The sequence below is a fragment of the Pocillopora damicornis genome, chromosome 13 (genome assembly GCF_964200805.1).
Source record: "Pocillopora damicornis chromosome 13, jaPocDami1.2, whole genome shotgun sequence".
Classification (NCBI taxonomy): Eukaryota; Metazoa; Cnidaria; class Anthozoa; order Scleractinia; family Pocilloporidae; genus Pocillopora; species Pocillopora damicornis.
Window position 1 is genome coordinate 6713163 of NC_142682.1, and position 14505 is coordinate 6727667.

At 38.0% G+C, this 14505-nt stretch overlaps 1 protein-coding gene across 15 annotated transcripts in view; it reads right to left on the reverse strand.

The window, feature by feature from the left end:
- The window catches only part of LOC113683742 (stAR-related lipid transfer protein 13), a 35074-nt gene that overhangs the window by 17395 nt on the left and 3174 nt on the right, over positions 1-14505 (reverse strand). For 2 of the 15 annotated variants that reach the window (XM_027201016.2, XM_089192566.1), the window contains exons 1-4: positions 12838-12982; positions 10656-10717; positions 6172-6318; positions 3392-3443 (exon numbers count right to left, since the gene is read on the reverse strand). In XM_027201016.2, the coding sequence (XP_027056817.2) occupies positions 3392-3443; positions 6172-6318; positions 10656-10717; positions 12838-12967 (391 nt within the window). In that variant the 5' untranslated portion in view covers positions 12968-12982. Of the gene's footprint in view, positions 1-446; positions 635-3391; positions 3444-6171; positions 6319-7939; positions 8213-8274; positions 8529-10655; positions 10718-12594; positions 12983-14505 lie in introns of those variants that run through there. The other 13 variants (XM_089192557.1, XM_027201017.2, XM_089192555.1 and 10 more) reach the window with 13 other exon arrangements.

The window sequence follows — 14505 nt, forward strand, 5'->3', positions numbered from 1 at the left end:
AAAAATTTAGAGACACGGAAACGTCAAAAACAGTTCAGCGTTACGTAAGAAAGGGAATTTAAACAAACATGAAACCTTAGAGGAGCTTAATGAGGAAAAAATATGTTAACAAAAGGAAATATGCTAAGGCTATGCGTAGTTTGTGTTTTGACAAGCGATTATCCTTCTAAACGCCGTAATTACGACTTTCTCGAAACTACAGAAAACGAACATATTACACAGACAATGGTTGAAAACAAAGTCGTTTAAGAAGGAGGTGACGAACGACCTTTTGCTTGAGATCCCTTGCGAAACACTTATCGAGTGTATTTACTGAAGTAACACTTTCATTTGCGTTGTTTCTGAGAAATCACACGTGTGCGTTCCAGTATGTCTTATGTAAATAAAGCGATGGCTTTGTCTCTTTTCCTCTACTAAATGTTAGAAAGTCGTAAGTTTTGAACTACCTGCATTTCCATGAAAGCACCCCAGGATAAGCGGTTTTAGAAACTGGCATTTACGTCTTGTCATTTCCCACGCGTGAATCTCAGCAATGAGTTTCAATTAGTTTTGATACACTACAACTATCTCACAGTGCAGCACAGAATAATGGATGGGCTCAATTGACAATGAAATTTCACCGAGGTCTAAGGTCATACTATCCGTCATTAAGCGAGGATCCCTAAAGTTACAGCACGCGATCTGGAACATTATAGGAACAATCTGATTGGCTACTAAGCCAGCCTACAGAATTACCAATAAGATAATGCCAAATGCCATAGTTATGGTTAATCCTTAATGATAGTAAACAGTGAAAAGTCTAGGGTTTGTATTCGGCAAGTCAACTAATTCTTTATCGCGAAATGAAAGGAAAATCAATTTATCAATCTACAGGGGAGCAAATCTGTTATCAGCCAAGTCTCTGTTTCCTCTGATAAAAGAAAGTAATGAAAGTGGTAAAACAGGTTGTAAACAACGTCAAACCATTTTTGGAAGAGAAGAGCATCCAATTCTGCAATCAGTGATGCTCGCAGCAAGAAGGCAGAAAAACAAACAAACAATAAAATGTAAGTTGAGGCTTTAAAAGCTGACCTTTTCAGAGACGCACGGCACTTTTTTGCATACCTTAGACCACTGATTAAATGAACCTTGAAAACAGAGGTAGAGAAATATTTACATTACAGAAAAAAAGACCCAAAAAAAGCCTTCGACAACAAAAGAGAAATTGGTTCCTCTCAGACTGGAGAGTGTAACGACAAACAGTTCCGAAGAAAGAAAACCCCACAAAAATAACGAGCCAAATGAAACGCCGTGTAGAATGGGTATATGTGAGTTGTGAACGGCGTGGGTATGTCATCCGAAGAACTTTGTGTTATTGCTCCAAAAGCTATTTACATGAAGTCGAAGTTATATTAGGATTCAAAGAAATCTCAATAGCGTCCTCTAAGTGAAGCGTCCAAGTGATGGTATCACTGACAGACCACAGGGCCAAGAGTTAATTGCGAGGATCAAGGAATAGTTTCACTTTTGCTCTGTTTTTTCCTAAGGTAACAAAAACTGACTGCTATCAGGACATTTGCATACTCTTTGCACATTTGCTCCATCAAGGCTGCGTGACGAATGAGGAAACACGCATATGATGTAGAACACCACAAAAATGTAATTATTAGCTAGCTGTACTTTAATGTCCTATCTTGGTTGGAGCCTTATTGTGTAACTGACGCAACAAAGTAAAAAAAGGCAATTGAAGACACATCCGGTACAGAAACAGAATCCTTTTTCTCCCGCAGGAGAGCTGAGAAACGTGATGAATTCGTATAGATGATTTTACACCGTCACGTAAACAAGTTCTAGCCTAATTGCTATTCCGACATTTCAGTGGTATCGTTCACCACTTAAAATAAAATTAATGATGCAGAAACAGAATTGAATCAAATAACTACACGTCTCGGTATAACCAAAAGAAATCAATTAAGTGTAAAAATAGAAACTTAATGGCCTTTTGCATTTTTCTTGTTTTTCCACCCACGTGGACTGTCACCGCATTTTAGTAGTCGTTTTTTTGATCAGCGAGGCTGCCATACATCTTCCTTGGTGGAACTCAAGCATACGAATTTAAGATGTAAAGCCGGCGGAATGAAATACCAATCACTTGAACGCTACTGTAGCGTCTAAAGTATTTAAACAATGCTTGAAACTCTCATGACTTCTTGAAGCACACAGATCAACGAGCAGTTATCACCGCTTTATCTGGCAGTCATCCTTCGTCTCCTCACAAGTTTGTTTAATCATGTATTAACCTAAGGCGGGCAGGTTTTTTTTGGATTGACGTGTTGATTTCAACGGGGTAATTAATCTCATGGCAGATTTGTACAGTCAGAAACAAAATCAGAGAAAAGTCCGATGTTAATTTGGAAGTCAGTTTAATAGTATAGAAATGTGAATACTGCGAGGCTCGATGCACTTTCAATCGAGTGATAACCAGTCTGTTCAATCGATGATAATATAGGCACCTTCCCAATAAACGTCTAGCTAATACTGATCATGAAATATTGGTTAACATAGAATTATCAGGACTGGAATGGCATAATTTCTGGCAAGCATCAAAACATCTAAGGACACTGTAATCATGCAGTATGTCGTGGTCGATGGACGAGATAACTTTAAGAATTCAGTGAGCCCAACATTTGTTACCATTTAAGGACACTGCTGTATTACTGTATGATACATTATTTGGATTTGAACTTTCTACGGTACACAAAACAACCTCAAATCCTTTGATTTAGAGTTTATAATTTGTCACTCCCACTCCTTCCTAAAAATGCTTAGACTTGCCCAGATAAGCATATAGAAACCAAATTTCGTGGGAGACAGAAAAATGTCGGGAATTCATTCAAAAACATCAAGTTCGGTCCGCCTTATAAATAACTTCCATACACGATACACGCAAGTTGAAAATAACACAATCCGTCATAAGTAATTGGAGTAGTTTAACTTATAAATTAAAGGTCTTGGATGAGATGTTAAAGGTAAGAACGTTGTCCACCAATTTAGGGTTATTCGATGTCGTACATGTTATTAAATTCATTTTGGTTACATCAGAAAGTTATACTTCAAGTTCATGGCTTCCGCAAATGGATCCATCAACAGTTTTCTAGGCTGCTCTCCAAGAGGGGAGAATATAATGGTTCCCTGAAGTATGGGATCGTAACTCGCCGAGGCACAGTCATGAATTTTGTGCCAAGATGCGGACGAGGTTAAACGTGCAATTTGTGAGAACAAACAGTGATGATTAATCGATTTGATACGAAGCTAAGAGAAATAAAGCTACAAAAAAAAATTTGATGATTCTGAAATGCTAACTATGTTATCAGTCGAGTAGCAATACGATAAAGAAAACAGTTAGGCTTACCTGCGCGACGTGAAGATTCGTCTTCTGTTTCGCTTGCTTGCTTCTGAATGGCCTGGAAAGAAAACATTCGGTGTTGAGCAGAGAATGTCGGTCACATCCACAAGCCGGCATCTCGTACGCATGAGTAGGTAAATGGAATTCTTGTCTACTTGAACTGGGTACGATTGTGATCAAAATTGGCGCCATATTTCTAATGCGTTCAAAGATCGGCACTCAAGGTTTGATTTAGTTTTTTGCGAACTGAAAGTACTCTACCATCCTAGAGGCTATCCCTTGGAATTTGAATTAATACCAGAAATTAATAACCCATATTTTCAGTAAGTATTTCCTTAAAAAGCTGCTTAACACGAGGAGTCATTCATATCGCGCTCAAGCTCTGCTTATCATCAGGCATTTGCTCTGCTTTCCTTTTGAGAAGAACCATGTCAGTGAGTTTCCACGCCAAATTTTTTATCAAAAATCTAGCTGAAGAGAAGGATCGAAAAAAAACTCGTACAAAACCAAGAATCGTTTTTCTTTTATCAGATGGTGTCTTTCGAGTATTGCTTATTTCGTAGAGAAACAATTCAAAATTGTTTTGATAAGAAGAAGTAAAGAAGTAAAGAGTAACACGCTGAACTTATCAGTTTAATTCTCTTTATCTTTATCTGTCCAAACCTGTCGGAAATGGAAAACTCTCGTTATCAGCCTTCTATCGATGTCAGAAGGGTTGAAAACAAGCAAAAAATACTGTCTGTTTGCAATTTTTTTAAGCCACTTGATGAAACGTCAGAAACATCACCCGCTGAAAGCGAGTTTGAGTAATGGTCGTGGGTCGTGGGTGCCGGTGTGGGACAAGTCGTGTCGGTAATAGTTAACACTGAATTAAAAGTTAATAGTTCATATCTAATAATAATAATAATAATATTAATGGTACTTCTACTAATAGTTGTTGTTATTATTGTAGAGGGGAACGGTTTTTTTTGGTGAAACGTGATTTGGTTACATAGCCGTGAACGGTGAATCGCCTTTTTATGGAAATTGCGAGACGACTGGGTTTTTTTTTTTGCGAAACGTGACTTGAACCGTTATTGTTCCTCTTCCTTTAAAAAAAATTATCCAGTACGCGTCTCAAAACAAGACTACGTGTGGAAATACGACTGTGATTAGCTAATTATCATTCCAACAGGTAATTGAACACCTTTTATCTTCGTTTCGTGAAATGGCTATTTTCGTGAAACGTGAATGGCCATTTTATTTTTCGTGAAAAGTGATCTAGGAGACCCCTTTACCTCCCTCAATTATGGTGTAATTTGACATAATTGACATGAACAAACCTTTCTCCAACCCTTCTCCAACTGTCAGGAGCCAGTAATGGGCTCCTGCCAACTGTAAATATTATTGTTTATTCCAATATCATCGCATCAGCTCGGTGAGACTACCATTTCATTGATTCACTTAGATATAAGTGAATCAATGAAATATACGTAATTCATTCAGCTAATTTATACCAAAAAATCTGTACTTAACGATAATTGATTATTGGTAGTAGTAGTATTAATATCATTATTATTAACAATTAATTATTAACTATTACCGACACGACTTCTACCCACACCCAAACCTACGACCTACGACCCACGACCCACGACCCACGACCATTGGTCAAACTCGCTGAAAGCCACTAATAACATCTAATCAATGCCTAAACATGACTACTTATGGAACAGTTACCAATAATCAGCTGTAATGATAAAAGTTTTCAAAAGTTTTTTTCTACGACCACGAGATATAGAAATTTGGATCCGAAAGCTGCAACATTTGCAGGTGAAATTTGTCCATAGGTTCTGCGAGTCCCAGTCGTCTGGTGTTTACACGAATGATGTTCTGAAGCATAATTCATAAATGAAGGAAATTGCTGCAATGTGATGATTGCTTTGCATTGTGAAAACACTGTGAGACATGTGCAACTCATGTGAACATATCATAATCACTCTCGACGTTACAAGTTTACTTGATAGCCGCCAGGAAAATTGGAGCCCTGATATTCCTTACAAAGTTAAAGATACTTTTCAAGCCGTCTGTATCCTTACTGAAGGCTAAAACATCTGAAACTCGGAAATTTGAATTTTTGATTGCAAAAAAGAATAAAAAAGAATCTATTCATTATAAAAAATGGGAAAACATGTTATTGTAACTCAATAGATGAGTATCGGGTATTAACAGTTATAGACGCAGTTGTATATACAGTCGTTCTACCAAAAAAGGAATTTGATGTAGAAGTATTTGTACAAATTAGGTTTATATTATTATATAACCACAACATAAATTAAATCTAGCCGACTGTGAATGTAATGTAACGCAGTATTTCGTAATTAGTGTTAGTGAGTAGCGTAAGCGTTAGTGTAATTAACTTTGTATTTGTTTGTATTATTCTAGTATTTGTGCTTTAAGTGAAAATTAAAAAAAAAAAAAATTAAAAAAAAAAATAAAGATGCTTTTCCAATCTATTTGTTTACTTTTGCAGAAAACAAATTGATGAGATGTTCCATTTCTCTCTCTCGAATGATCTGTGTGTGTGTGTGTGTGTGATTTTTTTCCTAAGCCTATATGAGAAATGGCGTAAAGTGTTTTTTTTTTCGCACTAAGGTATCAGAGAAATGGTGTAAATTGGATTATGTCTTGACAACGAACCACAAACAAAATTCTCGGCAAAGATACGACTGTGAATACACACAGCAAGGATAATTGAGTAAAATTTTCTTAAGTTGTGGGATTGATGCATATCTTTTCTACTGCACCTCATTGTCGTTTTCGTCCGCACTTCCCGGGAACGTGAAAGCGCCTTGTGACGAAGAACTAGTCCCCTCATTGTCATCCTCGGCAGGAGAGTTCGTCTCGGGGCTTGGGGTTGAAAGAATGTCCTCGAGAGACGAGGCCTCCATACGCTAAACAAGGAAAGTTCAAGATTTAGTTGAAAGCGATGGATAAAGGCTCGGAGCAGTAGCACGACAGCGCTGATTTCAGAGATACACTATGGTGTCGTCAACGCAGAGGTAGCACTACACATATTCAGACAAAGATCATTGAGAGTCAACAAAGGCAGAAAAAGCATTCGGCCATCGGTAGTGTGATTTTGGCGTCAGTTATACTGCTGTGCTACAAAAAGAACTTTCCATTTATTCGAAGTACTGCGTAAGTCCTTGATTTACCCATGTTCCCCAAATGCTGCACAGATGTAACTCTAAAATGTTGCTGAAGTGCAATATGGAACTCATTTATAACCTCTTTCGAGCGTTCGCAGTAGTCCCTTAAGACTAAGACTTGAACCTTTTGAAATAAGATCAAACCTTTTCAAACCCAGTTTAGTATGATTATGGTAGTATTTACCAATGGAAGGGTACTCAGTGAAATTTTAGGATAAGATATGTGTTACATCTCATGTTCTAAGCTATAGACAGAGGTACAGGTGCGAGTCGGACTAATTTGTGTTGTAAGTCAGACAGATAAGTGTCTCTTTTTGTAAATCGCAGCCTTTATCACTCTTCGCGACCAGAGCAATAATTGTAGAAGTCTAAGGTCTGCAAACAGTCCGTCAGTCAGATTAAGCGTAATGCCATGAATCCAGGAAGTATCAATGCGTCTAAATTTACACTAAATTTAACAGAAAAATGAAGGCCTTTTTGTAACTGTTAGATTTTCAGTGTCACGTACTTTTGAATTCCTTAAGAAATAAATAGTCCAACTTTTTGAAATTGAATAAGTAAAGGCGAAAGAGGAGGCGAATAAAAACGTTTATATTGTACTAGCATGCCAAATTGATAGCAGTATTGCATGTCAATGGTGTTTTCAAGTTTACACGAAAAGAAGCCTCAGAATGGAACACTTAGAAAATGTGGTCGGCGACAAAATGGTGCCCGAGCAAATTTTGTTGTAAAACTATTCAGCCACAAACATTATCTGTCTCACTGCCCTAGGAAATACCGCCAAAGGTAATATAAACACCATAAAGTATATGGCTATTGTCGCTTTTGCCGACAGTTCCTTAGTCTGTAAACTTATCGAGGTTATGGATTGTTGAAAGTTCCCTTTCGCGATAAAAATTACAACTATCTTCTTCTGTATTTCATTAGTAGAAGTATATATTTTTTTTGCCATTGAATTAACCTAGTCTGTTTTTAAGTGAATATTCGTTTTTCCGCTTGACAGACCTAACCATGATCCGATACAGTTGTACACGTCTGTTCAAAGTTCCAAAGCGTTCTGAACTTAACTTATGGTCACCTTTTCACGGGTAAATTGATGGGGATAGTGCAGTTTGTAGACAGCTTAACTTCCCTGATATTTATAATACTCGGAATCTAAAATTTTGCTTTGTTTTGCAGAAGAGCGAACGATAAAAGAATCTCACAGCGTAAATGAACTTCGAAATTTCTTATTGGTAATAATTGATGTCAAATTTTTCATATCGATATTTTCAGCAGTTCAAATCTGGCTTCATCGTAACGTCATCGAAGATGGATAACTTCCATTACTTTGACTGTTTTAACAAAGTTATTTGGTTCTTACCTCAGCTAGCGCCTGTATAACAGTCATAATCACCCGTCGCTTTTAAACAAAAGACCTCAAAAGCTACACCACCGGGATCAATTAGTCAAATAATCTATGAGTCTTTTTCTCACAGAATGGTATCAGTTCGGATAAACGTTGAAAGCATTTCTTTAACAGCGTGTGACCATAATCATTTATAGCACATTTCGCAATTTTTCTAGCTTTTTCGTCGACTTCGTCCTACGTGAGTGTAATCCTCTAAGCCTCCTACATGTGGACTCGAGTTGCGGTAACGGATACATTTGCTTAGCGTAGTAACGCTTCAGGCTACGGCTTCAAACACTGTTACTTACGTTTAAATCAAGTAACCACATTCCGCCCATGCGGCGTCTTCGTTTAAGACCCGGTTCTTCCATTTTTCTTCGCGCAGTTTGGAAGTATTTCCTCACTAGATACTGCTCTCTTTCCATCACAGCCCCGAACTAACTTTAGACTTTGGAAAACTATGTTTAGAGCTTCAATCATGGGTCACGCGCGTGATATTCGACCTTTCCCACCCAACCCGGCGTTTGGCATATTAAAACCCGCTTGGTCACGAACACTGATGTAAAATAGGCCAACATATCATATTCAATCTGGGTTTTCGTGATAATAGAATAATTGGTTTATTTTAGACCACGTATCGTGCCTGAGATTCTCAATGTTTTGATGACGATGAAGTTTGGTAATTAAAACACGCACTAAAGAGTTAACAGCGTCAAGCTTGGCTTGCAATATTCGAGTCCTAATTGAGATGAATTAGAGACGAAAACGCCCAAGCCACAATAATAGAGATCGTTGTTACGCTAAACTGTGGCTTTTCTTTTCAGGCTGAGCACTTTCCTTTGATATACGAAATATCGGAATAATTACATATTTCAGTGCCTTCAGCGGAGACGACCGTCGGCCATCAGCTCTTTTGAACAGTTCCGACTCAAAAAGTTGACAATCAGTTTCACGCTGGTGAAACATCGAGAGATATTCATGTTGCCTTGTAAAAGCAGTTAGAGGTAACAACTTTAATAGCATCAAACCACAAGTTCGTTGGCATTCCTATTTAGAAATCCACTCGGTGTGAACTATCACGAAACGCATGTAATCCACCTTCAAAGCGGTCCAATATTTAGTCGGAAGTCACGTGAGGATTGTTGGCGGGTGTAGGTTTTGATAGCTATATCTTCTTAATTTTTTTCAGTGGTTTTCCATAGTCTGCTTAAATTTTCAAAGTATTGTGTGGGAATGTGAATGGTGTTGTATGGCTTTCTGCCGATCACTCTAACTTAAGGCACGGTCAATCTCGATGGTGGTTATAGAGAGGGACTAGAACGAAAATTCAACTCTTTCTTGTTATCTAACGGTTTTTTTATAATGCTAATTTTGCGTTAATTTGTCACACGGATTAATCTTCTATATACTTAAACTCTGTTCTTCTCCGTTTTTTTTTTTCCTTTCGTGCACCAAAAGTTTTTGATGCTTGCTTGGCCTGACAAGCTTTTATTTATAGATTTCTTAATTAACGCGTCAATTGTTTGTGACACATTCAAATAGGCGACTTAAATATCGTCATATGCAAAGTAAGACCCATCACCAGAGTCTCTATGGCTCAGTGGTAGAGCATCTGAGCGCGGAATCCGAAGGTCTGAGGTTCGATTCCTGATGGGGACTCAGGGAAGTTTTTCTTTGTCTCACGCTGTGACAAGACGGAAAAATGTCTTTTTTTATTACTTTACCGCGCTCAAAACTTACCGTCTTTCTAAAGATGACTGTTGTTATAGATAGCAATGGAAAACCGCGGTTTAACGGTTGATATGTCTGCTTGCGTATCTCAGTGGAGTTTAAAGGGATGTTTCCGCAAACGGTTTCGTATACAATCGTTTTTATACGTGAGTCTTGAAAAAATGTTCGGCTGACGTTGACCAAAATTTAAGGTACATACTTGCAAAATTACTCAAATTTAGACGTTTTCATTTTGCTAATTTTGTTTTGTTTTGTTTTGTTTTGTTTTATTTTTGTTTTGTTTTTGTTTCGTTTGTGTGTTTGTTTTAATGAAAGCTACCATTCGTTGAGCAGTACTTATGTAAGACATTGCAAATCGCTTCCACTTAAGGATCATTTTTGGAGAAAGAGAGGAACGTTCACTTTGAGCGCAAAAATAACAGGTGCATGTTTGTATACTAGAAGAAGTATAACCAAAAGCTTTTCTTGATCGTATAAAGTTAAAGCTACGTAATACAGGCTCCGTGTAGATTTGACAATCATTGAAATGACATTTCTATTTTCATCATGCCAAAAAAAAAAAAAAAAAAAGCCGGACAGACAGTTTTCGACCTTTTACGATGCATTATGGTGAAAACTTGCCTACATATTCTTCAGAAATGAATACACAGCTTGATCCTGTTCCCCTTCAGTTTTGCTTTGTTTTGTTTTTTTTTTATGAAGAGGAACTGATGAGGACGTTGTGAATTGTCGCAGAGGTCGCCCCACCAGTCTCTTTCCGTCTTGCCTTGTCCGTTTTGAACAATTGCCTAAGTATCTACGCTGCAGCAGCAAATTCGAAATCATAAAGCGTGATTGGTCCTTGCAATATTATTTCGTGACCTAGAAGCGCCACAGCTTACAATATCAGTCGTTTATGTGTGCTGACCGTAGATGGAAAAAAAGTTACGAAATCGAACGAAACTGAAATTATACTTACAGACAGAATTTCTACGTAACTCATCGGCTGTGTGATAAAAGGCGTTCCTCCGAACGAACTGGCTGCAAAGATAAAGAAAAAAATCTTTAAGTTATGACATAAGTGTCACCAATGGTCTGGCAAATGATCTTTAGATGGATGTAAAAAGGTTGACAGTGTCTGGTTTGTCGCTTGATGAAAAAGTACCAGTGTTCGTTCTTGTATCTTGTCATACGACTTGTTATTGCTCTTACCAAAAAAAAATTAGGCTTGTTTTGTAGTCGCGGATGTAAGTTTTTTGTTAGTTATACCGTGTTTAAAACTTAATCTTGATGAACACAAGTCTAAAAAGTTTTTAGTTTATGACTCCATGTCAAATGGATCAAGACATTCCATGGCTCAGGAAAAATTGGTTGAACAAACTCAAATGTGGCAAGCACCCGGTTTCTTTAATCCTAGCTTCAAAATTAGGGGCAATTTGAAAAAAGCAAGAAAAGATTTGTATGTAAGGCTATGGTCACGACAGATCCGCTTTATCCAATGAATTTCATTGAGATTCATCCTCCGTGCTCTAAAAACAATGTGCTGTAGCTATGTACAGACCTGTACAATGTACTGTAGCTTCATATTGAAATTAAAGCTCAAATGTTATTTACAGTAATCATTCCGATCCCAAACTGCTGGGTAACGCGAAAACAAAGAGAAATAAAAAATGAAGCAAATTAACAACTATTATCCATCCTTCGGTATAACGAACATTTTGTTTGTTTTTTTCCGCAAATTCGCTAGATCAAGGTTTTCTACAGGTCGCAATCACTGATCTGAGGGTTAATGTCTGGCTGAGAAAAAGGTTAAATTTCGTTTAAAATGGTAATCAAGGTTACTCAGTTGGAAATCGTTTCCGGTATTCTGCTGCTGTTTTTAAAGGGGTTTCTAATTTTCCACAATCGTCCAATGACTTCTCCCGTCTTCCTTTCCCATTAATGGAGAGGAATGCTTTCCCCTGGTCGGTAATGCTTGAAAAAATTATCCACATTATTCATGTTAACCGCCCAGAACTGTGATATTTGTTGTTTAAATTATGCGACAGTAACAAGAACAGTCCTCACTGCCATAATCCTTGGATTCACTGGAACTCAACAGGGCCCGGGAAGGTATCTTGTTGCAAAGTAACTAGTCAAGAGTGATCAATTTATCTTCGCGTGCTCAGTTGGAATAACGGGGCTGAACAATATTGACGGACTGAGATGACGTCAATGCCAACAGATATTGGAATCATATATAACCGAACTTCCGTTGATGCAAGTAATCTTTACTAGGTGCATGACTGATTTGGGTATCGAGTACTGTTCGGAATTCCGATGCAAAGGTTGTTTTTAAAGTCAATGATGTTCCATTAGGAGCATCTATGTAAACATGATGCTGAAAGATTACACTGGGCTTAAAAGTCGTCCGTCAACACCTTTGATCGTGTTCCTGTCGATGCTCATACGACCTGAGTTTACAGCCTCGGGAAGAAGGGTCCTAGTAGATCGATAAGAGACATGATTCACTCCACAGAGACTAAGTTGTCAATTTACGAAAAATCTTTGCTCGCGAGGCTGCTGGGACGTAAATTATGCAACCGACCTCTTATTTAAACAATGTCTTTTCATTTTGAGTTTGAACTGACCATGCAAAGATCGGAGTTCTGTTCTGTTATACAAGTAATCCTCTTATTAATAGCCAGCTAGTGGCAAAATAACATGTAAGATTCGCACAGTTACGATCCTTTGATTGCTAAATTAAAAGCATCAATCTAGCCGAAATAATTACCATTAGTGCATAGTGCAGAACGAGTGTTATAGACGCAATGTTTACATCAACCCTCAGGGATTCGAACACAACTGAATATACTTCCAAGCCATGTATGCTCTCTGCTTCTCCCTCTCAACTTTCGGTTGTTCACAACACCTCTTACCTTAAAAGGCCACCACGCCAGTGCCTGCTTCTCAAAGAGTGGGAAACACAGGAGAATGTAATTTACACATGCACTCGGCCGATTGTGATAGCGAGATCATGGCTGTCAGTTCAGTGGTAAGTGAAATTCCATCATAAATTTCCCTTTGTTTGCATGATTTTGAGATTGCGCGCAAACAGGTCATGAAAGATTCAAGAACGACTCCACAGGAGCCTTTAAATCCCGGATACAATTAAATAGTACCTGGCATCTTTGGCGTGCCCTCTCGTTTGCTGGAGGAGTAATGATGAATAAGATCTGTAAAATATTTGTCTATTCCAGGGCTGAACGAGTCATCAGCTCCGTGATTGGTCACTGCTATTGTTTGAGGCATTTAAAGTGTGTCTTTTAACAGACACAAAACATTAACACTTCTTGACATACTTCTATCAATCAGATGGCGTTATTTTTGTTCAGAATGAACCAAGGAATGCTGTTTGATACGCTGAACAATTGAAAAAGTTATTTTCGATCTTAGGCGAAGTCGTTCAACAATAGACAAGAAATTATTTGCGGCTTTTGATCGTTTTGTTCTATTGTTTTGCATGAATTAATCCGTGTAACCATTTACAGCTTGTATTTATACGGCGAATTATCCTGCTTAAACCAATTTGCCAAAAGACTGCCTCACGTTATTTCTTTGGCGATCACACGAGCCCATTACTTTCCTGCGGTGGACGCTTCTTTTAAACTCGTTCTGTACGATACTAATTTTTGTTAATTCATTTATCACTTGAAGATGACTATCTACTGTTAACAATAATCTTTCATAAAATTTAAGACTTACAGGAGGAGTCAAGAAAAAAGGTGAAAAATAATCGCTTAATTGAGAAGACTACTCAGTAAGTTTTTATGTACTTTGTAATTTTTATGTGAGTATATGTAAATATGTGTAGCGCAAGACCTGAAATTATGGAAGAAAAGAGGTTTTTCAACTATCTATGGCATTTAAATTAAGCACTCGTTAACCAGTCGAGACAAGGGAGTTTGCTTACGGTGGTTTAATCCCTAATTTCATTCAGTCTGGAAAAATGGGTTAGGAGCGAAGGGTATCGAGCTTGGTTCATGTGTTATGTGTATGTTCCTGGTGGGTGGTGTTTCGGTTAATAGTCAGGAGTCGTGTCTTTTTTCCTTTTTCACACTTTCCCTTGTATGTCGTTGGTAAGTCTCAGTAAGTCAGTAGCAATGGAAAGGCATCTTATCATGCCTCTATTTCAGAGAGATCAAAGATCTGATAAAGTTCAAAGGTGTCTGTAGAAAATTTGAAATAGCGTTCTTAAAAAAGGTACTCGAACTGAGATATCACTCGAGTGTGAACAGCCATTTCACAGCTTCTTTTCAAATGCGCATGTGCTCTTAATATACGGTTAAAATGCGTGCCTTATTCCACGCTTCGCAAGTGCCCTGTCATTGAGTGACCTCTGCACTCGCGAAGAGAAGAAGAGGGGCAGTACCACAATATAAGCAAAATGATTTCTTTCCGTTTTCCTTCTTTTTTGTCCCATTCCCCGGTGTTATTAGAGGGGAAACTGAAGTAATACTTTGAAATCATACCGTAGCAAGGCTGGTAAAGTCATTGCGATTTTCTTTTTATCCCTGCAGGGGGGGGCTCTTCATTCCAAGCCCACACATAATGAAGACACGTCCTCAAATGGGACACTGAATCGTAACCTCCATTACGTTTTCGTTTCTGACGCACTGCATAGCATGATGATCCGTACTTATCATAGATCAGTTAGAAGTGAAAACTACTTTCGGTTGCAGAACCATCCGCGGGCAATCTTAGATATCTGCTGAGTTGCAAATCTTTCTTTTCTTTTCCCCTCAGTTTGCACCGGGAGGGAGTTAGAGCTTTCTAATGATCTCGAAAAC